Source organism: Rattus norvegicus, chromosome 12 (genome assembly GCF_036323735.1).
Source record: "Rattus norvegicus strain BN/NHsdMcwi chromosome 12, GRCr8, whole genome shotgun sequence".
Taxonomy (NCBI): Eukaryota; Metazoa; Chordata; class Mammalia; order Rodentia; family Muridae; genus Rattus; species Rattus norvegicus.
In genome coordinates this window covers 41,664,407-41,690,329 of record NC_086030.1, presented here as the reverse complement: position 1 = coordinate 41,690,329, position 25,923 = coordinate 41,664,407, and the positions used below count along the sequence as shown (strand labels likewise).

General features: G+C 54.1%; 1 protein-coding gene across 6 annotated transcripts in view; it reads right to left on the bottom strand.

Annotated features, from left to right (window-relative positions):
- Positions 1 to 129: 129 nt before the first annotated feature.
- Positions 130 to 25,923, bottom strand: part of Tpcn1 (two pore segment channel 1) — a 56,802-nt gene continuing 31,008 nt past the window's right edge. For 4 of the 6 annotated variants that reach the window (XM_039089064.2, NM_139332.3, XM_063271044.1 and 1 more), the window contains 25 exon segments: positions 24,000 to 24,176; positions 22,925 to 23,038; positions 22,236 to 22,366; positions 21,342 to 21,430; positions 20,702 to 20,736; positions 20,200 to 20,258; positions 19,899 to 19,998; positions 16,302 to 16,418; positions 16,003 to 16,127; positions 15,009 to 15,057; positions 14,662 to 14,725; positions 14,168 to 14,212; positions 11,213 to 11,269; positions 11,072 to 11,125; positions 10,404 to 10,476; positions 8,976 to 9,083; positions 8,015 to 8,086; positions 7,449 to 7,538; positions 6,519 to 6,634; positions 5,912 to 5,958; positions 5,353 to 5,421; positions 5,148 to 5,232; positions 3,947 to 4,086; positions 3,695 to 3,775; positions 130 to 2,274 (listed from right to left, as the gene is read on the bottom strand). In XM_039089064.2, coding sequence (XP_038944992.1) covers positions 2,158 to 2,274; positions 3,695 to 3,775; positions 3,947 to 4,086; positions 5,148 to 5,232; positions 5,353 to 5,421; positions 5,912 to 5,958; positions 6,519 to 6,634; positions 7,449 to 7,538; positions 8,015 to 8,086; positions 8,976 to 9,083; positions 10,404 to 10,476; positions 11,072 to 11,125; positions 11,213 to 11,269; positions 14,168 to 14,212; positions 14,662 to 14,725; positions 15,009 to 15,057; positions 16,003 to 16,127; positions 16,302 to 16,418; positions 19,899 to 19,998; positions 20,200 to 20,258; positions 20,702 to 20,736; positions 21,342 to 21,430; positions 22,236 to 22,366; positions 22,925 to 23,038; positions 24,000 to 24,176 — 2,214 coding nt within the window. In that variant the 3' untranslated portion in view covers positions 130 to 2,157. 6 annotated transcript variants of the gene reach the window in all.

Below are 25,923 nucleotides of genomic sequence, written 5' to 3'. Positions count from 1 at the left end.
GCAGAGTCCCACGGGCCTCATCGGTTCTTTGCCTGGGGAGGTGACCTTAAGGCTGGGTGGGGGAGGTGATGTGGGGTCAGTAGTGGCCCACCCACCAACAAGCTGGAAGTCAAAGGCTGCAGCCAAGTCTATAAAGCAGGGGCTCTTTATTGGCACGACAAAAATCAGGGCACAGTGGGTTCCTAGGTAACAAATTACTGTATAAAACCTTCCATCGTGGCTCTTAACACATACAAAATGATTGTCTGCACGGTGTAAGGCTGAGGTGGGGGAGGAGGAGCAAGGGGGAGGGGTCGGGCACAGTTCCCACAAGAGTGCCTATCCCCAGTCTGGTTCCATAGCTGCCCCTGCTAGGCTATGACAGGGAGCCACCAGTTCCCACTCAGCTGAACTGAGGGAAGGGGAAGCTGGCTTAGACAGGATCCCAGGGGCCTCAGCTTACATCCCTGGGTGACCCAGTCTGTTCCCTGCTGGGCTAGCAAGTTTGAGGGTCAGCTTGGTGTGTGCTCAAGGTGACTTCTGTGGGGACAGGTTTTCTCAGGCTACAGGACAAGCTCAGTTTGGCCTGACAGCCCAAACTCCCTCAGGCACCTGGCTGGTATGTGCTGAACCTGGGGGTTTTAGTACCTCTATCAGGGCCCAAGACCAGTCCCTCTGCCTGAGCCTGCTCCCCTAGACCAAGGGTACCTGGGGTAGCCTAGAACCAGGCGGGTTAATCAGAGGCCCTAGGCTCTCTTCATAGGCCTCCCCCCTTTCTGCTTCCAAAATGCCACTCATACACAAGCTAAGGCAGCCAGCTAGATGAAGTTGCTTCTCAGGTCTGTGGCCTAGAGTCTAGGTTGAGTTTAGGTAGAGGCCAAGAGCTCTTTGAGGTGGAAGGGACTTTGCCAGTCTCCTGACTCTCTGTGGAAACCAGTGGTTTTCCTGGGGGTGCGGTGTGGGGCAGACTGTGCTTTATTTAGAGTAAAAACACCCACTTTCTGGCTTGGCCCCTGGTTCAGCAGCTGGGAGAACGGGAGGGGACCTGTGCCTGCCTGCCCACTCCAATTCCCAGGCAGCAGTAGGTTCGGAAGGGCAGGTTCACAGGGCTGCCTGGCAACTTCAGACAGCCCTGCCTCCTTCCCACCCCTTGTGGACAACACAGCAGGATGAAGTGACCAGGGCTCCACCCCTGCTACGCCTGCCTCTGCCACTTCACTACCCAACCGTGACATCAAAAGAACCCCCACAAGGCACGGTACAAGGCTGCTGAGTGCTCACCTCACCCTCCTCCCCTACCCACCTAGCTTATGAGAACCTTGGAGGACGCCAGTACTCACTGTGCCTCAGAGTCCTTGAAAAGCAGCTAGCCGTGGCGTGGTGGCCAGCCAGGGACTGCTATGATGGGCAGTTAGTGTCCCTGTGCTGTGTGTGGCTCCCTCCCCAAACACAGTGTCTACTTCAAGAGTGGAGGTGTGGGGGTGAGGGACCTGCCTTCAGCACCAGTTCAAATGAACTCTTCCTGAATGAGTCAAATTCCCAGGGTCTCCAGTTGGCTTTCTCCTGCTGGGTGAGCTTCCCTACGAGGCTGTGGAAGGGTTTCAGCAACAAGAAAGGACTAGAAGCCTGAGCGAGTACACTCTGCTGTCTCTGAGCCATCTCTGGCCTCTGTCCGGTTTCTCACTGGGTCCCAGGCACTGATTCCCTCAACGGGACCTTCTAGCACTTTGTCATCTACAGACGTCATTCAGCGGGATGTGGGGTTTCTTCCTAGTGGTTTTGTCCCTAATACCAGACACAGACACCTGTGATGGCTGGAGGACAAGTAGACAACAATGCAGGGACGAAGCCCGAGGCTACAGCAAGGTCCCCCAGGGAATGCTGGCATTGCTAAGATGAGACAGCCTATTTAAGCAGCCTTCTTGAGCAGGAGGGCTTCCAGAATTTTCCATGGTAGGAAGAGCTCAGCCAGGTCTGAGCCTCCAGCCTAAACCAATTTCTGGAGCTCAGGAAGACAGAGCGAGGTGGTTCGGACGGACCCTGGCTAGTCCTTTTCTCTCTCTGTGTAAATATGTGCATATATATGAGTGTGTCTACATACACACATGGTTTCCATACATCGTAGTACATAATACTATGGTGTTATTGCATAGAAGAGGCTGGCTTGACGGAGCCGGGCTAGGTGACGGTCTGGGAGCGCTGGCGACTGCCGGGGGTCTGCTGGGCTGCAGGGCTTGGCGCGCTGCCCCTGAGCTGCTGCTGCTCCTGTTCCCGGGCATGCTCCTCGTACCACTCCTAGAGAAGAAGTGGGTGCTGCTCAGGGTGGCTCGCCTGCCATCTCTCCCACTCCCCCAACTGATGTGAGGGACACACAGTCCCAGAGGGACAGCGGAAGAACCTCTGCTAGGGGGGGAGACAGCAGAGGCAGAGCCAGGCCTGCCCACTGAGATGACCACAGCCCTGGATATACAAACAATGGCCCCAAGTAGAGAAAAGGCCACAAAACTAGCGGCCTGGGTTGGAGAGATGGCTCAGTGGTTAAGAGCACTGACTGCTCTTCAGAGGTCCTGAGTTCAATTCCCAGCAACCACATGGTGGCTCACAACCATCTGTAATGGAATCCGATGCCCTCTTCTGGTGTGTCAGAAGACAGCTACAGCGTATTCATATACAAAATAAATAAATCTTAAAAAAAAAAACAAAACAAAAAAAAACTAGCGGCCTGAGCCAGGCCTACACAGGCTCTGGAGGAGGCCAGGTCCCAGGCTCAGACACTGCTGCTGCCTTCCAATGGGCCTCAGGGATGCCTTTCAGAAACCCAGAGCCACTTATCTCCCGGCCTCCCCGGAAAGCCAGGGTCTGGGGTACTTCGGTAGGTCGGGCAAGTGTTAAACAGCCCCCCCATATTTAAAGAAACCAGTACCCAAACCACAGACTTTGAGACCTTAAAGCATTCTCCCGTGGCTGTGCCCTTATTAGCAGAGGGGAAACTGACACCAGAGAGGCTGGGCAGGCTAGGAGAAGATGCAGGTGGCCCAGCCTCTAGGTGCCTTGGGTGGTCCTGGGCAGTTGTCCACACTGCTCTTCAAGGCACAGACTGTTCTGTCCCTTGGGGTGGGGTCTGTCAGTGACACCAAGGCTCAGTGGCCTTCACATATGTAAGGGAGCCGACCATAATGTCTTATGATGATGGAGCTTCTGCCAAGGAGGTCCCTGAGACCCCAGAGGAAGGAGAGCCTAGGCGGGGCTCACGCCTTGGGGTTCTGCTGGTGCTTTGTACTTTTAACAGCTGCTGGTATGGGAAGACTGGGAGGTGGTGGAGGGAAAGGAAGGAAGGGAGAAATTGACTTTATCCTTCTTCAAATCAAAAGGCCCCAAGTCAAAATGCCATCGCCCTGAGCTTATTCCCATCTGGTAACAGGGGCAGGAGGAGGGAAACAGCCTTCTTGTCTGGGCAGCAGGTCTTGCAGGGACCCTGGTCTCTTCCCTCCTATCACTCAGATCTCTAGAAAGATCCCCATGGGGCACTGGGCACCCTCCAAGGGGTGGTATGGCCATGCAGTGGACAGGGTGGGAGAGCCGCCACCCAGGAATGCTGCAAAGTATCAGAAGATCAGCACTGAGGCGCTGAGGGACTTGGTCCTGGGTCCCACGGAGCACAAGGAACCTTCCCAGCCCCCACCAGAAGGGCGTCTCCCAGGGTGTTGGCCCGTACCTGGATCTCCTCCTGGTACATCTTCAGGCTCAGGTCACTTTTGGTTCTCGATCGCCGTCCCAGAAACACCATGGAGTTTTGCTAAGGAGGAACCGAGGCCGTGAGGTGTGCATGGCTGCAGGTGGCATGGGCTCGCCTAGGGCTGGGCCACGGAGGCTGCTCCTACCCCACTGAGGTTTCTGCAAGGGTGCCACCTGCTTGAGGTGCCAGGCCCCGCCCCCCTTTGCAGCTGCAGAGCCTGTGGCCCCTTACCTGGTATTTCTCCATCTGAGAGAGGGTGTCGAGCAGCCGGGTGATGTCAGAGGAGGTGCCTCGCGCCTCTCGATGAAGCTCCAGGATGGCCAGAAGCTCCTCCTTGGACATCTCCTTCTCGATGACGATGCCACTGTCCACTGAGGGTGGGGAAGGCAGAGTCCCATAACCACTTCCCCCCACTGTGGAGTCTCATCTTCCTTCCAAGCAGTACTCACTCCCTGCGGCAACCACTGGTGGTCCCTCCTCCCCCTCCCCTCACTAGCAGGGTGAGTGCATCAGGAAGGCAGTATGTCTAGCCAACAGCCTACAGGGACATAGGGCATCAGGGAGAGCAAGATGTGCTAATTCAGCATCTGGGTATGGAGAGTGCATGGTCCACCTCAAGGCCAGCCTAGCAAGTCTGAGGCCAGCTTGGGCTACACGAGCACCTATTTCACAGGAAGGGCTTGAAGAGAAAGTCTCCAAGTAAACAGAAAAGCGTCAGGCGGAATTGAGGACGCAAAGATTTGAGGATCGCTGAGATAGCAGGACTGACTCTACTCACACGCGTTTGTGTGCATATATAAAAATCGACCAGCTTGCTACCACACTGATTTAAGAACGGGTGGGAACGGGAGGGTCTGCTCTGCCGTTCGTTCTCTTTCCTTTCTTCAGCTCGGGGCTGCAATCTGGGGCTTTGTACATGTTGTGCCCGGAAACACTGAGCTGCCACTCAGGTAAGAGTGAAGATGGCCGCACACGCAGGAAGCAGAGTGAGCAGCCAGGCCACCGGGCTGCAGAAGGAACTGCTCACACCCGGAACAGGGATCTGTGGCGGTCTGAGTGCATGGCAGAGAAACGTGGCTGCACTGAAGTCTCACACTGGGAGTCGGGAGCTGGGGTGTGTTATAGGGAAAGGTAGCACTGCCTGACAGGACTAGCTGTCCTTCTGTCCTGGCTATTAGCAGTATATGCCGGTCAGAGTCTGTATGGGGTTGAGAGGGCTCCTCCCACAGCCTTTCCCACTCAAGGTGAAGGGATGGCGGCTACCTGTTATACGTTTAGAAACTGGGGGCGTTTTTCTATTAGATTTCTAACAACGGATCTACATGAGACCTGGACAGGCAAGGCAAACGCAAAAGCGGAGGTGCTGCAGTGAGACAAGCAGGCCTGGGATGGCCAGTGGGCAGCCAGTGCTCGGGGCGTGAGTCGTACAGACCTTCCGATTCCTGGCTCTTGCGGCTGTAGTTCATGCGGAAGACGAAGGCCTCCAGGATGAAGGCCACGATAATGGTCATCACCACCTGGTCGGAGAGAGGCAATATGGCGCCGTTAGGCGAGGCCCTTCCTCTTGGGCACTGCAGCCCCGGGGACAGGAATGGGGTGGGAGGGGGAGGGGGGAGGATGGCTGTGGCGGAGCCTACCATGGTCACGATGTAAAAGGTCATGAAGTACAGGCGGCTCCAGTGGGAAGTCTGCGAGGTGACGCCTTCCTGGAGGGGGCAGTGAGTGAGTTTGTGGGCAGCACGGGCCACCGTCTCCTGGGTCCATCAGCCCAAGCCCAAAGACAAGTGACACCCAGCTCTTTCCTGGCCCTCCCTGTGACTGTGGGGCCCTGAGGTGAGGGCCTCTCGCTCCTCGGATCTGAGCGTTCCTTTCTGTAGCCTCAGACCCCAGCCCTTTCCAGAATGGCTGACTGGAACGCAGGTCAGCACAGATAATCTTCAGCAGGAGAGAATTTATGGAATGGGGTGGGGGAGAAAGACCTGGCGTGGTGCACTGCTGACCGTCAGACACCCAGAGGCTGTCAGGGTGCACAGGGTGGGGGGACACAGCCAGCAGCAGCACAGAGCCAAAGGGGGGCACCACCCACACCAGCACCTTCCACTAGAGCATGATGAAAGACCCCATGCACTGTGGGGACAGGAAGAGAAATGGCTCTCCAGCCCTGTGGCGGGGGGGGGGGGGTGTCCCAGAACTTACCATGATGATGTACCAGTTGTTGACAACGGTGAGCTCAAACAAGGTCACTGCAGAGGAAGTGGGGGTGCGCCTCAGACCAATGTCTGGGTAACTGCTTGTAAGGGAGGCCTGCTACCCAACCTCTTCCCCAAAAGGCATGCCCTTTGACAAAACAGCCCATGGTGGGCTAGCTCTGGCTAAGACTAGTAGCAAGGAGAGAGCAGCAGACTTCACTGGGTACAGACGGGAGCCAAGAGGGGTTCTCCCTTCCCTCGAGAGGCCATGTCCAGTGGGGGGATATCCTCCCCTCACCAGGCTTTTGCAAGGACCCAGGGAGCAGAAAGGTCCTATGTAAGGGGCTATGTGAGTACTGAAATGGCAGTGGTGTGCTGAGTCCCCTCTGCTGGCACTGCGGCACGCCATGCTGACCCTCCAGCCCTCCAGCTAGGGCCTCTTATCTCTCCGTCACTGTGAGATCTGGTGCCTGGGTGAGCCTGGACCCGCCTGATCTACAGCCGCACAGAACCGCTGTAGAAGGGACCCCAGGAAGGGCACCCGGTGTCTGGGTATGGGGGGAGGCCTTACGCAGCTCTGAGCCGGACCGAGGCCTCCTCTAGGACTCACTCACCAAAGCTGTTGAGGATGTTGTCAAAGTTATTGAGATAGTAGTAGCCTTCCTCCACCTTGGTCTTATTGCCCACCGTGTGATTGATGAATCGATAGGCGTCAGCCACCGTGCTGGAGCTAAGGAGGAAGACAAGGAGGCAGGAGGGTTACAAGATGACTGGCCGCCTTCACTGGGACAAGCACGCAAACCCAGGTCTGGCTAGGGGTCTCCTTGACTCTCTGAGCCACCCATATCCTGCCCCAGGCACCATTGCTGGGTATGTCTGCAGCCTTCAGAGGAGGAGGCGGAGGTGGTAAGAGATGGGGGTCTCCTCTACCTTCCCAGGCTCCTCTGGGCATGTGTCCCCGCTTTGACCTAGTAGCTCCACTTGGCGGGGGACCCTGTTTGTCACACTCCGGCTTTATACACTCCTCTGTCATTTGTAAGAGTTAGGTACCCACCACACCAGGGAGCTCACTAGCAAGGCTATGCCCAGTGTCCCCATGAAGGAGGACTGGAATGAGCTGCGGTGACCCATGTATGGGCTCTCGGTGCAACCGTCAGCTGGATGCATACGAGGGTCACTGGTGCCCCATCAGCGCCCAAGGCTGCGTGGGTAGTCGTAACTGGACACACCTATGGTGGGTCATGATCATTTCCTTTTGGAGGGGAGGGGAAGGGGCAGGGCCATGGAGGTGTCACCCTCACTCTTCATCCCTCAGCCCTGCGATCTTTTTGCCATGTGTCATCTCTCTAGTCCCTTGCCGGGTCCTGGTGTCTCCTGGACAGTATATCGGGGTGAGGGGTTGCTCTGGTTTGGGGGAGGGGTGTGTCGATTGAGCCCTGCTACAGATGGGTGACACTGGCTCCCATGCTGTCACTCGGCTCTGTGTGCCCAGCCTAGCAGCAAAGCCCATAGTGGGCAGGCCCAAAGCCACCCGAGCCACTTACTTGCAGCAGTTGGGGGACAGTCGCCCGCTGAAGAACTCCATGCCCACGATGGCGAAGGAGTAGTAGAAGGTGAGCAGTGTGAGGCCGAGGCTGGGGAGGCAGAGGGACAGGGCAGTCAGGGAGGGAGAGAGGGGACAGGGGCAGCTGCAGCGCGTCCTGGTCCCCCGGCACTGACTGCGGGAGGCATGCCCCTAGCCCTAGCCAAGTGACCATCGAAAAGTGTCTGCAGGGGAGGGGCCGCGAGGCTCATGGTGGGGGGACGCTAGGGACAGATGCCCCTTGATCGGAAATGCACCCCTTACCTGTGAAGGTAGGCTCACAGGTGACCCCTTACCTGTGAACGTAGACACAGGTGGTAAGTTGACAGCTCCCTGCCCTCCCCACTAGACAGTTCAGCCAGGCCAGTGCTGCCAAGGGGACCTGCAGGGTCCAGATTCTGTCTCTTTGAAGACCACCCCCAAACTCTTGAATCCAGCCTTCCTAAGAGTCCTCCTTGTTCCCACTTCCCCAAATCCCTAAACGAGTCTCGTGCTGCCTGGACCTGCAGGCTGAGAGGCGGGCAGTACCTGGCCATTCGTGGCAGCAGCTCAAACATGGTGTCCAACACATTGCGGTAGCGTTTCTTCAGCTTGAATAACCTGAGCATCGAGAACAATGTTGCTGGCACCACAGAGGCAGGGGCATGGCCACACAGCCCCTTCCTCAGGGCCAGAGCCGTGTAAGCACTCCTCTCCCCACATCAAGACAAGGCTGAGAAGCCTTGTGCAAGCTGAGCTCACTTCCCTCAGGACTCATAAACTGTGGCACTGGACGGGACAGACCCGGGACACCAGGGGCAAGCCAAGACTCTGAGGAGCCAGAATGGGCTAGCCTCATCATGTCATGCAATTAAAAAAGAAATGCAGCAAGTCCCCCACTGGACTGGACAGATGAAGCCAGCAGCTCAGATAACACGGCAAGCTCAGGAAGGGGGGTGCACAATTGGACAAGCTCAGGAAAGGGGGTGCCAATCAGACAAACTCAGGAAAGGGGGTGCAAAATCGGACAAGCTCAGGGAAGGGGGTGCACAGTCAATCAACAGCAGACTTGCTCTAATTGGCCTGGAAGGAATGGCAGAGAGTGAGGACATGGTAGGCCGTCAAGGCAGCTCTGACTCCTGAGTCCCCAAGAGCCCAAGCCCCAAGGAAGGCATATAGGTAAGTGGGACCCATTGGGACCTGTAAAAGCCAGGCAGCAGGAGCAAAGTGCCAAGAACATAGGTTGATACAGGAAAAGAGGAACGACCAGGGATGTCCCTCCAGTCCCTCAAAGTAAGATGCCCTGACTGAAGACTGGGCAAGCAGGCAGTGTGGCTTTTCCTGGGCTGCAGGCTGGGCCATTCTGCCCATCGAGAGCTTTGCATGCTCCTATCCTGAACAGCTCGGACTAAGATGGGGGCCCTGCCGCCAGCTGGCAAATCTCATGGGCTAGTCTTAAGGGTCCCCACCCCTTAACGCCCATTGCCCACTCCCAAGCCCTGCAGGTCACCTCAGCAGCTGAAGGGGACGCAGGACCACAATAAAGTAGAAGGGCTCCATGTTGAGCGTCAGCGCGAGCAGTCCCAGGAAGGCAAATGCTGTGACTGAGAAATCGAACCTGGCGCCGGAGAAAAGGCCAGTTTGTGGGTGACATTCCAGGCTTCCCTTCCACAATTTCCTCCCACACCCCTGCTCTTAGCTGGCGTCCATAGAGACCTGAACAGCCGCGGCGCACAGTGGGGCTTGTGCCTGCCTGGTGTGCTCAGGACAATGCCCTATAGCTGGCTATCCCCCAGCCTCAGCTCAGGTCTGAGAGTCATCCTTGGGCATTCTGACTCCGAAGCCTTGGCCTCAGTAGCCTCTAGACTGCTGGACACACTGAGAATTTGAAGGCAGGACTCAAGACACACCAGGCAGGCCCAGGCCCCACTGTCCTTGTACAGGCCAGTGCCTGGGATGGGATCCTGGGTGGGTGTGCGTGCGTGCGTGCGTGCGTGCGTGCGTGCGTGCGTGTGTCCCCGTCCCTGCTTTGATGATATAGTGTCTCTGTTGCCCAGGCAGAACTTTGACTTCGGGGTTCAAGGGATAAGCTCTCTATTGCACCCTAAGTGGAGACGACAGGGGGCCCTATCCACTCTGATTTCCTGATTTCTTCCCACTCTGCTGGTCGTATTTTGATGACCCAAGTCTTCGAGATGTGATCTGACTTCACACTTGAGTTAACTTTAACTCAAGGAAAGGGTGCACGGCCTCCAGAGCCATGTGGAGGCCACGTGGTCCTTGTCATTTGGTTTTTTTTGTTGTTGGTGGTGGTTTTTTGTTTTTGTTTTTGTCTTTGTTTTGTTTTTAAGGAATAGGGTCTCTACAGCTGGTCGGTGGTGGCGCAGGCCTTTAATCCCAACACTCGGGAGGCAGAGGCAGACACATCCCTGTTGAGTTTGAGGCCAGCCTGGTCTACAGATCGAGTTCCAGGACATCCGGGGCTGTTACAGAGAAACCCCATCATCTCAAACAAAACAAAGCAACCAGCATAGCCCAGCTATGTGCAAATATCCAGCTGCTTGCTGGGAATGACCTTAGACTCCTGATCTTCCTGCCTGCACCTCCTGGGTGCTGGGATGACAGGCCTATGCTGTCAGACCGGCTCTGCCACACTCGGTTCTGCCCTGTGGCTTTTTTCAATGCCAGCCAAGAGGAGGTGGAACCTTCTGTGGCCCTTATAAAAGTGACAAAACTTGATGACTAGGAAGAGCCAACTCTGGGGACCATGAGTACTGGTGTGGGTGACCCCAGAGGCTTTAGGTAAGAGCACCAGAGAAGCCTTGGCTCACGGGCAGACAGAACTTGCTAGGGTGTCCCCAGAGCCACCTGCCCTTTGGGAGTGGGAGGGGAGGCCGACCTGGACACCTGCCTCAGGGTGACAGTAAGCTCTACTTACAGGTTCCATCCAGAGGACAAGTACTCCACAGGGCCCAGGCCAGCCACCTTCATGAACAGCTCAACTCCATAGACTAAGACAAGAGGGAAACATCAGATGCTGATCTGGGTTCTCCCCAGCCCACTGGGGGAGGTGGCCAGCTAGAGGCCAGGCTGAGGGACATGTTGGGGGCCAGCTAGAGGTAAGACTGGGGGACATGTTGGGGGCCAGCTAGAGGTAAGACTGGGGGACATGTTGGGGGCCAGCTAGAGGTAAGACTGGGGGACATGTTGGGGGCCAGCTAGAGGTAAGACTGGGGGACATGTTGGGGGCCAGCTAGAGGTAAGACTGGGGGACATGTTGGGGGCCAGCTAGAGGTAAGACTGGGGGACATGTTGGGGGCCAGCTAGAGGTAAGACTGAGGGACGTGTTGGGCCAGTAGAGATAAAACTGTGGGACATGTTGGTGAGGGGAGCTAGAGGCCAAGCTGAGGGACATGGTGGAGTGCCTTATGTGACCAGGGGCCAGTAAGAAGTGTGTGGATTCGAAGCAGGCTAAAGGGGTCAGACTAAACCTCTAAGATGGGGGTCCCTTGAGGTTCTGTTTTAGGGAAGGGCCATGAGATGCTGTAGCTGGTTGGAGCTCTCACAGCTGGGTTTAAGCTGGGCAGAGCCACGCAGCACACTTACTGGTAAGAAACACGAGGTAACTCCAGGGCACGTGCTTTGAGATGAAATTCCCACCTAGGAGACAGAGGGGTGACAGAAGTGGTGGTTGCGGTCAGCCAGGGACTCTGTGTAAAGCAGGGAGGGGCCCCAGGCAGAGCTCACCTTTCAACATGAATGTCTCCACTAGGATCCAGACACCGTTGACAGCCACCACCAGGTCTGCGATAGAGAAGCCGTGAGAGGGGGTCAGAGGGACAGGCCTGCTGGCCTTACAGGGCTATGTGCAGGACCCCCAGGGGTGGGAAGAAAGTGGGCCTGGGCTACACACCATCCCTGAAGGTTTCCACTTCTGCTTAGAGCTCTCACTATGGACCAACATCAACCGGGGATTCCTTTAGGAAATGCAGTAGTAGCTAACATGGTTACCATCCCTACAGTGACTGTGGTCAGAGGAGTCCAATTTGTCAACACAGACAGCCAATATACTTGGGCTTGTCTGCCTTTAAGATGACCATGGTGCTAAGAGCAGCTGCTCTTATAGAGGGCCTGGGTTCAGTTCCCAGAACCCAGATGGTGGTTCACAACCATCCGTAACTCCGGTCCCAGGGATCTGACTCCCTCTTCTGACCTCCAAGTGCCCCAGCACACACATGGTACACAGATGCACAGGCAGGAAAAACACTCGTAAAATAAATAATAAAGGAAAACTTTTCTTTTCCTTTTCAAAATGACTGCATGAACACATCCACGTCACATGGTCACGGAGCGTCTACCCAACAACACTCTCCCTTCTGGATCCGTCCCAGGAGCAGGATGTAGACACAGGGGACATAGGTACAGGATGGGGGTCAGGGGTTGGTTGAAGAGATGGACACATTCACCTAGGGGCATGCCACCCACAGACATGTGGTCCCTTTGCGTGTTACTGTGCTGTGGTCTCTACTCCCTGACCATGGGGACACACTGCAGAGGGGGAAGGGTCCCTAACCACACTCCCATATCTAAGCTCTTTGCATATACTTTTTTTTTTTTTGAGACAGGATTTTGTTATGTGACTTTGACTAGCCTGGTGTTTGCTATGAACCCCCAAGCTATTCTCAAAATCCAGACGATCCTCCTGCCTCGGTGCCTGGAGTGCTGGACTTACAGGCTTTGGCCACTATGTCCAGTTCTTACAGCTTTAAATATATATATATATATATATATATATATATATATATATATATATATATATATATATATACACATACATGCTTGTTTATTTATTTGCTGTTTATTTGTGGGGAGCAGGGTGGGACGTGCGTCACCAGGCACCTGTGGTAGTCAGAGGACAACTTGTGGGAGTTGGTTTCTTCCTTCCACTGTGTGGGCCTGAGGGAACTGAACTCAGATCTTCAGACTTGGCGACAAGCTCCATTAGCCCCTAAACTATCTTGCTGGCCCTCTTAAAGCTTTTAAACAACAGAAAAATAAGCTATAATAAAAGTCAGCCTCTGGGAAGTAGTGGTTATTCTCTACACCTTACTTGAGTATATCTCGTTCTGAAAGTACGATTTGAAGCCGTCTAAGTATGCTACGGAATTATGAGAGAAGGGAAGCCCTAAAGATCTGAAATATAATGAGATAAGGTATAGTAGCATACACCTTTTGTCCCCACACCTGGGAAAGCAGAGGCAGGAGGATTTCTGTGAGTTCCAGACCAGCCAGGTCTATACAGTGAGAACTGACTCAGAACAAGAAAAGACTTGGCAATGTGCCCGCATTATAGAGACAGGAACTTTTTCTGGGGACCTGAGGCACACTGAGCAAATACGTCCCTAGGTGCCACTCCAGCTGCCATGGTCCTGTGGTGGGGCTGCTGCTGGGACCCTGGGACATAGGTCGTGTGCTTGTGCCGCTGGGGACCCTCGGGTTAAGACTGGGAATCAAGATATGTCAGAGTAGTGAGTTAGGACAAAGCTCTGGGGTTAAAAATCTGAACCACCAGCTTGGTGGTAGTGACTCGCACCTTTAATCCCAGCATTTAGGAGGCAGGTCTCTGTGAGTTCAAGGCCAGCCTGGTCTGCAGAGTTAACTCCAGGACAGCCAAGGCTACTTGAAGGAAACCTACAGAGGAGGTGTGTCTCCATGGGTTTCTGCCTCCTCGATTCAAATCAGACCTCTGAATAAAATGATCGCTTTCACAAGTAAGTACTAAGTCAATAATAAATAAACAAACAAAACCCTGGCTGTGTCTGCAGAAAGCTGGGACACGGTCAGTGCCAAGCAGTGAGCCCTCTCCCCCTCAGACTGTGGCCTCTAAACATCATTTCTTCTCAGAAGGAATCAGAGCTCCTCGGCCAGACAGAATACATGGGGCTGCTGCCCCAGTTCCTTCTTCTGGCTGTCAAGCACATAAGAGGTGCTGGGGACTTGATCTGTTGCTCTGCTATTACCTCTGTGTGATTCTGGGGCAACCAGGGACTTCCTGTGTGCCAGTTAAACACTCTATCACCAAGTGGTATTTCTATCCCCCGATCTTTTTTTTCCTTCAGATAAGAGTTGGGCCAAGCTGGCCTTGAACTTGTGACAGTCACTCAGCCTCCTGAGTGCTGGAACTACACTCACGAGTCACCACACTCAGCTAGGTTCCCCACCCTCCAACTGGCTTAAATGTTGAGAATTACATGTTGCTATGGTTACCATGTCAGGCCATAAGACTCAGGACTTAAGTACCAAATGATAAGGACTTAGGTATGTGGGAGACAGGCATAGCAAAAACAGGACTGCTTCCTTAACTTAGCAAGGTGACAGACTCAGGTCTGCTGAGGAAACATCCTGAAACAGGAGGGGCCCTATCCACACTATGCTCCCAAAGGACCGAGGCCTGCAACAGAGACACAGAACTGAAGTGAGGGAGCAGAGGACCAGAAAGTGACCACACCCAATTACTTCTGCATGTAATAATCATGGCGATCTCTGAGTGTTGCTGGGTTTTTTTTGTTTGTTTGTTTTTGTTTTTTGAAGAGTACTGGGGACAGAACCCAGTGCTTGGCCCCCTTCTGATCTCATCTCTCTACCTCCAAGAACAAAGGACTCAGGGGACAGGGGCCCTGAGCTGCGATGGTTCACACTTACACATGAAATACTGGAAGGCCTTGGAATTCACAAGGATGTTAATCCCTGTTTGAAGAGAAGAAAAAGTAAAAGTCAGAGGGTCCAAGGTAGGCCAGGCACAGGCGCACACCGTTTGCCCTAGCACCCAGCACTCAGGAGGCAGAGATCTCTTAGTTCGAGGCCAGCCTGGTCTACAGAGTGAGTTCCAGGACAGCCAGGGCTATCCAAAGAAACTCTGTCTCAAAACGAAACAAACCTGGTGTTCAAATGAAAGGGGGCTATCCCGTGAGGAACAGCAGGCATCTGGCTTAACATTTTTTTATTTTTTTGCTTGTTTGTTTTCAAGATGGGGTTTGCTATGTAGCCCAGGATGCTCTCAAACTTGCCACCTGTCTGTCTGACCCTCTACAGTGTGGTGGTTACAGGTGCCTGGCTGGCCCTTGGATTTTGAATTACTCATCAAGGGTCCTTCCTGAGCTAACTGCTTACTTCCCAGCTTGGTCCCACACGCTCACCTTTGAAGATGAGGAAGGCTGTCCGGGGAAGCTCGTCAAACCAGTGCTGTCTGTTCTTCTTTGCCTGCAGTGCAGAGGACCCAGGGGAGATGAGGTCAGGGCCAGGGACCAGAACCTAGCCCAGACCTCCACAGGGGCTAGCCTCCCGCTCCCGCTGCTAAATTGGTAACAGCAGTGGCATTTAGAGATCTGGATGGTAAATTGGGACAGCTGGGGCTGAGGGGGCCATAGTCTCTGAGAAGCCTTGGGAAGGCTGGCTCATGGGGTGTGGACTCCTGTTGTGGCTGAGGTACACTGAAGGCTGAGCTGCCTTTCTCACTGCTGGGCGAGGATGCAGGAGAACTCACCTTCCACTGCAGAGCAGCAACTTCATAAATATCATAGAAGTCCTTCAGGCTGTCACAAGCAAAGTGAAAGGACAGTCACACGCGGGCCTGTCACCCACGTGACACTCACCCTCTGCTCTTCCCACCTGCCCAAGGCCGCCTCTCATAGGAAGATGGAAACCTTACTGGACCTAGCCCCGAGCCAGGTCCTCACCTGCAGCGGCCTGACTGCCTCTGTTCTCCAGGGGCTAGGATGACTCAGTTTACACTGACCACCTCTGCCCTGCAAAGGCTACCCCCGAGGGAAGAGAGGCCTCGGGGACTGACAGAGTAGCTATCTCACTCAAAGAGCCTGCTGCCTTCACTTTCACAGCAGGAGGAGTCCAGCTGAGAGGGCAGAACCCTTATACTTAACGACCCTCAAGGCCAGCACCACCAAAACTGGACGTCTTTCGGGCTCAGCCCCTCCAGGTTTCTGTGCGCATGTGTGCAGGGAACGCTTTCTTTTAGGTCGGAGGACAACTTTCAGGGGTTGATTCTCTCCTTCCACCATGTGGGTCCCAGGGATGAAACTCAAATCATCAGGCTTGGCAAAGGCACTTTTACCTGCTAAGCCATCTCGCCCTTTCCTATTATTATTATTATTATTATTATTATTATTATTATTATTATTATTGACAAGATCTGAAATAGTCCAAGCTGGCCTCAAACTCTCTACATAGCTGAGGGCAACATTAAGTTTCCAATCCTCCTGCCTCAGGCCTTAGAGACACGCATTAGCACACCCAGCCTCAAGCATTTCTTTTCAAGCAAACCGGACTGAAACGGACTAGTGTTTGGCTTCTGCGGCTTGTAAGAGATTACCAAGGAACTTGACCATGTCAGAATCATGGTGTAATCTGCATCTCTCAAAGGCCTCCCTCCCTATACCCACCTCCTACTACCCAGAACCGCTCCACTACAGGACGGGAAGGTCTGGCCCTGCTGCCCCGACAGACATGGCCCTGGCTCTCACCTAAGCAGAGGTGTGTTGCTCTGATTCAGGGCCTTGAAAGTCAGGAAGCGCTCCCTAGCGCTCATCCGGGGCTTGTAGAAGCGCATCAAGCCTTCAAACTGCCTGTAGGAGATGCCGGCCGGCCTCTGCGGGAGAGGGAAGGCAGTGTGGTAGAACACAGGTACATGAGGACACAGATGGCACCTGCATTTCTCCCATGGGCAGTATGGCAGCCACAGGCTCTGCCAAGCCAAAGGGGACGCTTTTGGTAGGGAGAGAGAATGAAGTCCCTCTCTGTGATCCTGCCCCCACTGCCCTACCCGTTGGCTGACGAGCAGGTGGTATGCGTGCTGGATGGCTGTTCGCTTATGCAGCAGCAAGGACTTGAACTTGTGCTTTTCGATGTCGTTGAAGGTGTCGAACACCACGGCCAGGAGCTGTAAAGGGCAAGCATGGGGTCCTTAGCTGCCCTAAGTGAGCCTTCAGTCCCCATAATGGGCTTTCTTTCATCCAGCCTCCTAGAAGGGGGAGACTGAGGAGACCCTGTGGTGGGATGCACTGCCCAGGACAGGGAGAGCCTACTCGACAGCCAAGGACGTGAACTGCTGCTCTCTGCATATTTCTCTCCTGAAGACATCGTTGCTGGGTTTTCCTCAGGGCCCTCTCCCGTTCCCCCATAGTGGGCCCCTAGCTGGCCAGAGGACAGGCCAGGGAAAGAGGCCATATGGACTTGGACCCTGGGGCCTCCTCCCTCTCCCCCTTCCGTGGTTACTCTTCCTGTGAGTCACAGCTTCATGTGAGGCTCCAGGAAGAGTGGGGAGGAGAAATCCTGCATGCCAGGAGGGAATATTCTAGAACTGCCCCCAGAGAAAAAAATCAGTTTATGAATGAGGGGAACGGAGGGTAGGGATGATCTGAGAGACACTCTTGTCTTTCAAAGCTGTTCTGAGTGAGTGCTCCTGTTCCTTCTAAAGTCTCAGATACACACACACACACTGCTTTCCATGCAGACGGAAGGCGAGTGTGTTTCCACCATAGGCCATATAGGGAAGACTTTGGGATGTGTGGGCCGACGAGCTCTGCCGGAAGTTTATTCAGCACTGTGGTTGGACTGTTCCAAGGAGAGATGAGTTACAGATGAGAACAAACACAGGGGTTTGGCTGGGTACCAAAAAAAATAACTTACTAAAAATAATTATTGTGTGCACACACATGTATGTATGCGTGTCTGTGTGTGCCCGCATGCTATAGTGTGTGCGTTAAGGGGGGGAGTCAGAGGTAATTTGGGGGATCCATCTTTCCTACTCAGGCTGTGAGGAGTGTAGGAAAGTGCCTTTACCTGCTGAGCTATCCCACTGGGCCCTCTCTTAGGTTTTGAGACATAATCTCACTATATATCCATGGCTGGTTTGGAACTCGCTATCCCCCTGCCTCACCTCCCTCCCGTGTGCCAGAGTCACAGGCATGCGGCACCAGGCCAAGCCTTTCCTGCTATTCTGACTTGGTGCCAGCTACGTCTCTTACTTTCCCTCATTCTAGTCATCCGATCGTGGGTATCCCAGAGTCCCGCCTCTTTCTAGAGAGGGATGTTAGAGGCTCAGGCTTTGCCCCCTCAGCCTGGCAGCACTACGCCACCATCTTCCCGTACACTTTCCTGTGGCTGTCCGCACTCCCATCATGCCTGTGTGACGGAGTCTCTGTGAAAACAGGGTTTGGTGTGCTTCCAGAGAGCCTTCTGTGGGGAGGTTCCTGCAGGGAGGAGTCTGGAGAGGGTGGGAGGGCATCCACTGTGCCCACGCAAATCACCATCTGGACTCCTTGCAATTCCTTTACGATAAAGCTGCAAATACTCCTCCCTAGTTCTGCGAGTCACTTGAGAAAATGACTGAGGAAACCCGACATGTAGCTAGTGAGCCAGAAGCAAAGGGGTCCCCTGGTGCTTACAGATGCCTGAAGTTCGGGAGGCAAGCCCCTTGACCTGTGGGGTCTGGCCCTGTCTGCACGTGCTGTGGGCAAAAGGTGCTAGAAAACACACACCTACGTGACCACATGATGGCCTTCAGGGACTGAACCTAGACTATCTTGGTCCTTCACAGCCATTTCCTGCCCACCTCTGCATGGACCTAATGCCTCGGTGGCTAGTAAGGAAATCCTGCAGAATGTACAAACAGAGCAGCGACCCAAAGGCTAAGAACACCCTCAGCCAGCACTCGGGGTTCACAGCACAACCTGCTTCTCCTTAATGGCCTTTCCACCAATGTATTTGAAAAGTGTCTTGATTTATGGCATCCTTTGTTCTGTTTGGACAAACTCTCACGGCAGGGTTGCCACAGAACACGAGGTCTGGGAGAGCCTCGATCCGTGTCCCCAGGCCAGGGCCACTCAGATTTAGTTCCAAAGTGAATGTGTCTCCTATCCCCACAGAGGTGAGTGACAGTGGACAGGGTCACAGCGAGCTGTATGGAGAGCACCAGTCAGCGTCCGCTGTAGCGCTGCTTGCTGGTTGGTGGGGAGAAGCCCCTCACTGTGTGGGGTTCCTTGAGCCTCCCAAGACTGTGGTGAGAGCAGAGGAAAAGAGTCAGATGGCAACTTAAAACCACTGCAGGAGGCAGCTGGTGTGTTACTTTGTGTGTGAGAAAAGGAAGGAAGGTAGGGAGGGAGGGAGGGAGGGAGGGAGAGGGAGGGAGGGAGGGAGGGAGGGAGGGAGAAAAGAACATATTTCTTTGTTAGGTCTTCACATTTTCAGATTTCACTAAACCACACAGAGAGAGTATTTCCACTCCTTGTCTTCCTTTTGTTTCTGTGTGTGTGCCTGAGGGTATGTGTGTGCGCCACATGTGTGCACGGGGAGTTTTGTGCCCCTGGAAGGATGCCCTGTGCATAGATTTTTTTCTCACGATTCACGAGAAACCATGCACAAGTTCCTTACACACGGAGGGACAGGATGCAGTGCCAAGCTACTCTCTGAGCTGTGTGGTGACGGGCGCACAAGTCCCTGTCGGTCTGACACTCAGCTGCCTCTGCTGCACATGACGGTGACAGAACCACAGCAAGGCAGGAGCTGTATCTGTGTATGGTCCTCTCTGCGCAGAGCCTGGCTGGCGCCGTGAGGGCAAAATCTTCACTGGAAAGATCCAGCACCATCTACAGAGTGGTGGCACAGAGCGGGGAACCCCGGCCATCCCCACAGCATTCTGCAGGGCACCACTGTAGGTTGATGTCATTATGCAGGTGAGAGCTGGCCCAGGTTAGATCAAGGCTGTGATTGGACAGTTGAAGAATAAGGTGGGAGGAACGTTTTTGTAGGGAGGGAAAGAAGGAGAAGGAGGGAGATCCAAGATGGAGACTGAGAAGGATGACCCAGGTCTGGGTGGTCTTGAATTACCAAGGTAGCTGGGATGGATTTCTGCAGGCAGATTTATCTTATCTAGGTGGGCGGTTTATATCTTTATCAATTGGTTGTAAGTTTATTGTGGATTGAGAATTTAATATGTAAATCTAATTGTTGAGTTACAGTTTGTTGAGTCTTGATGTTACCAGGTAGCTGGGACCAGAGCTCCCGGCTGGCCAGGGTTGGCCAGGGTTACTAGCAAGGGGAGCGGAGAGACCACTGGGGCCAGAAGATAGCTAGGCTAACGTGACGTGGTGCCACACTGGAGCCAGCCGCTGCTTAGATAATTTAGGGTCAGCTCTATCTGGCCCTACAGTGCCAGAACTAACACCAGGGGGTGACCGCCCTGGTCCGAGAGTACCAGGGACCCAGTGTGGAGCGGTGACATGCAGAACCAGTTGTGCCCATTTTTAATTATACCGCAACACACCACACCCGACTGTGGACCTGGGATGTACCTACTTGGTGTCCCCACGTCTCCATCCGAGGGGCCTGCTACTGCAGTGGAGCCAAGGGGGACACTCACCAGGTTCATGATGAAGTACAGCTCAATGGAGAGGTACACGATAAAGAAGACACAGGACCAGGGGTTCCGGGAGTAGGAGGGCATCATGACGTCTGGAAAGCTGCGTGGTAGAGGGTCACCTTAACCTCTAAGGATGAACCTTGCGAGGGACAGCTGCTCCCCTGCACTCCCAGACGGCCCCTTTCCCTGTGTGCACTGATACCAGGGCGGGAGAGGGGGCATGGGGCGGGGGAGGGGATGACGGACATTCCTGGTCTGGAGTGAGGACAGAGGTCAGTGGAGGGAGTGAACCCAGACTTACTTGGCTGTGGTCAGGAGAACAAACAGGTTGACGATGCTGTTCTCCAGGGTGTTGAAGTACTACAAGGAAAGGGTGGACAGTCACTTCCAGAGCTCCTCTCCCCCTTCCGTCTCGACATGCAAGGGGCAGGCATCAGGGTAGAGGTGCAGTGTACACGGGAGCCTGGGCTTTCTGAGCCTGCGCTGATGAAAGGAGCAGGCTACCAAGTAAGGGAGTGAGGTTGTTTCCTGGGTGTCTCGTGTCCCTGTGAGGAGCTCCCCTCCTCCACTCTCTGTTAGAATGCCCCAACGTTCCTGATCCTGGAAGCTTTGCCCATAAGAACAGCACAGAGGGTGTCCCCTTGGCTCTCAGGGAAAGCGATGTCTCGGATCTGAGGGATGGGGACTCCTGGGAACCAGAAACCAGGCAGGGTGCCCTTCCTAACATAGCCAGGGTCCTCCCAGCTACCCTGCTTGACAGGAAGTCCTCCCTATAGACAAGGGACCAAGAACTCATTACTTACAGGGTCGGAAGGGTTCGTAGAGAATAAGTAGAAACCTAGAATGTGGTAGAAAAAAACAGACCGAGTGGAGTTAGAGCAGAGCCAGGTGGGAGGCTAGGGGAGGGCACTAGGGTATGGTGAGGACTATAGGGCTCTGGAGAACACATAGAACACATATGCTGGCTGACAGGGGTCATGTCACTGCGTGCAAGCCTACTGACACCTCATAACAAGAGCTGGCTCTGCCAGGTCTATTCTTTAAAAAGGGCTGGAAATCTGTTGTTGTTTTTTTTAATTTTATTATTATTTTTTGGGGGGGGCTAAGATTGGATTTTAATCAGATGGTTTGAGGTTTTCAAACTAAACAAATCACTTCAGTGGGCTGGATCACAGATGCAGGCTACTGATAGAGTGTCTCTGTGCTCCGAGGTCATGGCGGCCAAGTCATGCAAAAGGCAGCCAGGCCCTGGGCAGGGATATTACTCCTTCCTCAGCAGACTGAGGGAAGACGTTCAAGGGTTCTAAGCCAGCCCGGGCTACACGGCGAGACCCGGCTGCCCCAGCCCCTCTACCCCGTGGAGATGCAGGGAGAAGCGCTGGGTTTGCAGCCTTCTCTGCCCACGGGATCTGGAGGCTGACTGGCAGGATGCAGGGCGCTCACCGAGGATGGCGAAGATGATCATAAAGAAGAGCAGCAGCAGGAGGATGTCCATGAAAGGCGGCAGCGACTGGAAGATCTGCCGCAGGTTGCTGGGGAGAAAGATGGCCAGCTGAGGGGCGGCAGGGGTGGGAGGGCTGATCTGTGCCTTGATGGGGGGTTGGGGGGAGGACGCTGTTGGAGATGTGTCAGGTATACTTGACCTACTGACCCAGGAGGGCGCCAGGCTTAGCTTAGTCCTAATGTACCTGAGGCCTCCACTTAGCAGGTGACAGGGACAACAATACATACGTGCATGTGTGTGTGTGCGTGTGTGTGTGTGTGTGTGTGTGCGTGTGTGTGTGTGCGTGTGTGTGTGTGTGTGTGCGTGTGTGCGTGTGTGTGCGTGTGTGTGTGTGCATGTGTGTGTGTGTGTGTGTGTGTGTGTGTGTGTGCGTGTCTTTGCATGGCATACAGCCACCTCCACCAAGTGACAGTGTCTTAAGGGGGAAGGCATGGCAGGAGGCTACATCTGGGGGAACAAGGTCACCTTCCACAGCAAGGAGGGGACAGACACACACACACACACACACACACACACACACACGCTAAGCCACTTAGTCCCAGGATACCAGTTGTTTCTAGCTTTGGGCACGAAGGATCAATTTCCTGCCATCAGCATGTCCCCGGCCAAGTAACCAGATAAAGCCCCCAAGGATGGGTTTAATTCTAGGTTGGGTCGGCTGCGGGTTTAGGGCTGTGGACTGGGCAGGAGAAACCTGCAGGACAGGGCTGAGAAGTCTGCCTGAAGCTACTTGTAGCTTCTTGTAGGTCTAGAGAGATGATACACCCAGACAGGGGAAGGCCCTGGGCCAGAGTGAGGAGGCCCAGAAATGCCTACCCAACCCCGGGCCTTACCGCCGCACGCCACCACAGTACCGACAGTCCACCAGGAAAATGCAGCGTAGTGCCCGGGTCACCCGCACGTGGGACGTCTGCCGCACCAGCACCACAATGGCCTCGATGAACTGCACCACCAAAACAGACGTCTGGAGATGACGGGTCAGATACATGGTTAGCTCCCTGACGTACTGAGTGGATACGGATGAGCACAGCACACAGGGACCAGCAAGGCTCCTTCCATTTCTGCTTCTCTCGCAATAGTGAGCCCTCCTGAGGCCAGTACAGATGCGTGGCCGGGGATGAAGCTGGTGTGCGGGTCCTCTCTACAGTGAATCACCTCTCTGGCTGCCCACCGATGTTCCCCAAACAACCTCAAGGCACCAGGAAGCTCTACAGGACTCCGCTCATTCCAGCTCTGGTCACTCAGGGATGTTTTCCTAGGCAAAGCACATGGCCCTTGGCACGGTCCCACTGAGGCTCAGAGTGGGTCCGAGAGCCCACTCTTCCTCTGACGGGATGTGGAAGAAGAAGGCCAGGGCACTTGCCTCCACATGACCCTATAGGTTCCTGGCACACGCAAACCATCTCACCAGGCTATCCTCCCGAGCATACACTGGGGCCAAGGGATTTTAAATGGAGCTGTAGACACAGATGTGACAGGGACCCGGGAGGAATCGCTGCAATGGGATGGACAGATGTGTTACCTTGACCATGGTGCGTTTGTGCCTGACGAATGTGTGGAAGCCCAGCCACCGCAATTTCATGCAGAGTTCAAATACCACCACCATGAGGGCGAACAGCTCCAGGGTGGCGTGGACCTGCAGCCACAGAGGTGAAAACTGTCTTCAGGGAGACCATGCATGGCACCTCCCCTCTCTCTCCTGGGGCTTCTCCCAAGGCGTTCAGGTATGTGTACACACACACACACACACACACACACACACAAACACACACACATACCAACACACACACACACACACACACACACATATACACATACATACACAAACGCGCAAACATACACACAGACACGGACACTCACACATATACACATACACACACATACACACACTCACACAGATACTCGCACACATACACAGTGACTCACACACACAGATACACTCACACAGACACCCACAGATACACTCACATAGATACACATGTACATACACAGACATTCACCACATGTATACACACACACACACACACACACACAGGCAGACACCCACATGGACACTCACACAGCCACTCATACACATACAGACCCGCACACGGACAACACTGACATACACAGCACACACACACACACAGATACACTCACACAGCCACTCTCACTCACACAAATACACTCACAGACACACACATATACACACACACAGATTCACAGACAGACACACACTCAGATACTCACACTCACACACATACATACTCAGACACACAGACTCAGACAGACAGACAGACACACAAGTGTGCACTAATAATAACTAATTTCTTTTAAAAAGGAGGACATACGAACTACCAACTCTCTAACAGTGCTTCCCCATAGGATGGAGGGACAATGACCCCAGGCCTGACCACAGGGTAGCCCAGCGAGACAGACCTCTGAGTGAGCTCTGCAAGGCCACTGCCTGTTCACGGAGTCACTGGGAAACAGAAGCACACCCCCTCCAGCTGGGAGCAGGGAGCATCTGCATCCTCTCTGTGCTTCTAGAACATTCCACATCAGGTCCTCTGGAATCACTGACAGGGCGTCATGGCTCCCTTTCCTGGGGCACTCACATAAGTTCGGAGCTTGAGCGCAGGGACAGCGGGTGACTCGCACAGTGACAGCAGCAGCAGAAGCAGGGCTGTGAGCAGCTCCATCATATAAAAGAAGTGGTTGTGTACGAAGAGGTAGGCAGCCAGCGCTCTGGCATCCTTGGGGTGGGTGAAGAACTTGTCATTGTTCTGGCCTTCCTACAAAGACAGGAGAGCCTGAGCAGGCGAGCACGGAGGCGCCAGTGCCTGGGAGGCGGTAGGGCAGGAAGTGGAGCAGGTTGCAGAGGCTAAGACACAGTTCAGGCCATAGACAGGTTAGCCCCATCTCTGTCTGCTGATGGTTCAAGAACAAACTGCTTAAATCTGCAGAACCAGGAGGTCTCGGAGAGCTCGGGGAAGTGCCTGATCCTTACAGGGGGTGAATTCTTAGGCTTGACGAGTTTATGCCTAGGCCAAACTAGAAGGCTGGGCCAGGCTCCTTCGGCCTTCTCTGTGGGCACGGTAAAGTGCAGAAAAAGGCTGGAGCTTCCTGGAGTTCAAAGAAAGGGGAACTTCTGCCAGGAATCTGATGGCCGGCACACCAAACAGTGGCCATGGTGTGTTGAGTGATAGTATCACTTGGAGAAGACAGAGGCTATGCCCAACGCAACTCCTACAGTGTACAGCCCTGCCCGGCAGCTATGCCCAATGAGACTCCTAGAGCACAGCCCTGCCCAGTATAGAGCTTTGTGTACACTTAGCTCCTTGCTCAGGCTTTTTTTTTTAACATGGGAGACTGCAGCACCCAATTTCACCTTGGACAGACTCCAGGGTGCCCCTCAGTGTCCTGTGACACACAGAACAAGCCCCCACGAGGAACGATGCACTGCAGACGGCACAGTGCAGAGGCTGGCACCTCACTCACTCACACCTTGGTGGCTCAACGTTCCAGAGGAAAGGGTTCAACGGATTGCCACATCCAGGAATGCAGTGGGAAAGCAGTCACATTGGGGGGACCCCCCCCTGCCTTCCCCACGACCCTCTTCCCCTTCCCAGGCCATAGCTGTCAGGAGATTCAGTCACTTCTCTAAAGCTGTGTGCTGCTGCCCTGATTGGTAACGGAAGACAAACCACGGCCCAGGCAGAGGAAGCAGAGGCAGGTCGTGCCTAGGGGAGGCCGCAGAGCCCTGTGGTCTGAGCAGGGCGGCATCTCCCACCATCTCACAGCAGCCTCAGGGGGCACAGAAGGCCTGGAAGCTTCTGCTTTAAATTACTAAATAAAGAATGCAACTCTTGTGCAACTTTTCCAACCAACAGTTAGGGAAGAAGGTCTGGTTAGAGACAGCCTGATAGGAGGCCCAGCTGAGAACTCCAGGACCCATAACCCATAACCACCCAGGGGATGGCGGGTAGGGGGCATTTGTCTCTACCAGCAAAGAGGGGCTGAGCCTCCACATCACAGGATCTAACTCAGCTCCCAAAGAGAACTCTGGGCTTGTGTACAGACCGCCCACACCAGGCCTCTGCTCTCTGGGGTTCAAGTCTCCGGGGCACTAGAATCTCAACATTTGCAGTTCCTCAGGGTGAGGAGAAAGTTAATAGGCAAAGGTAAAAGCAGAGGAAGCCACTTTGATGAGGACAGGGCCTTCTCCAAAATGGCTACAGGAAGCGCACACTTAAATCCTAGCACTCCTGAGGCAGAGGCAGGCAGGGCTCTGTGAGATTGAGGATAGCCAGGTCTACATAATAAGTTTGGGGCAGCCAGGGCTATACGGACCGGTTCCTTAAACAAAAGGGAGAAAACTATGCTGCCTGAGGCTATCTGAATTTATGTTAACAAACATGTAATAGTTTTAAAGAAAAATATTGCTTTAAAAAAAAATCCCAGTGCTGGAGAGATGGCTCAGCGGTTAAGAATACTGACTGCTCGGGGCTGGGGATTTAGCTCAGTGGTAGAGTGCTTACC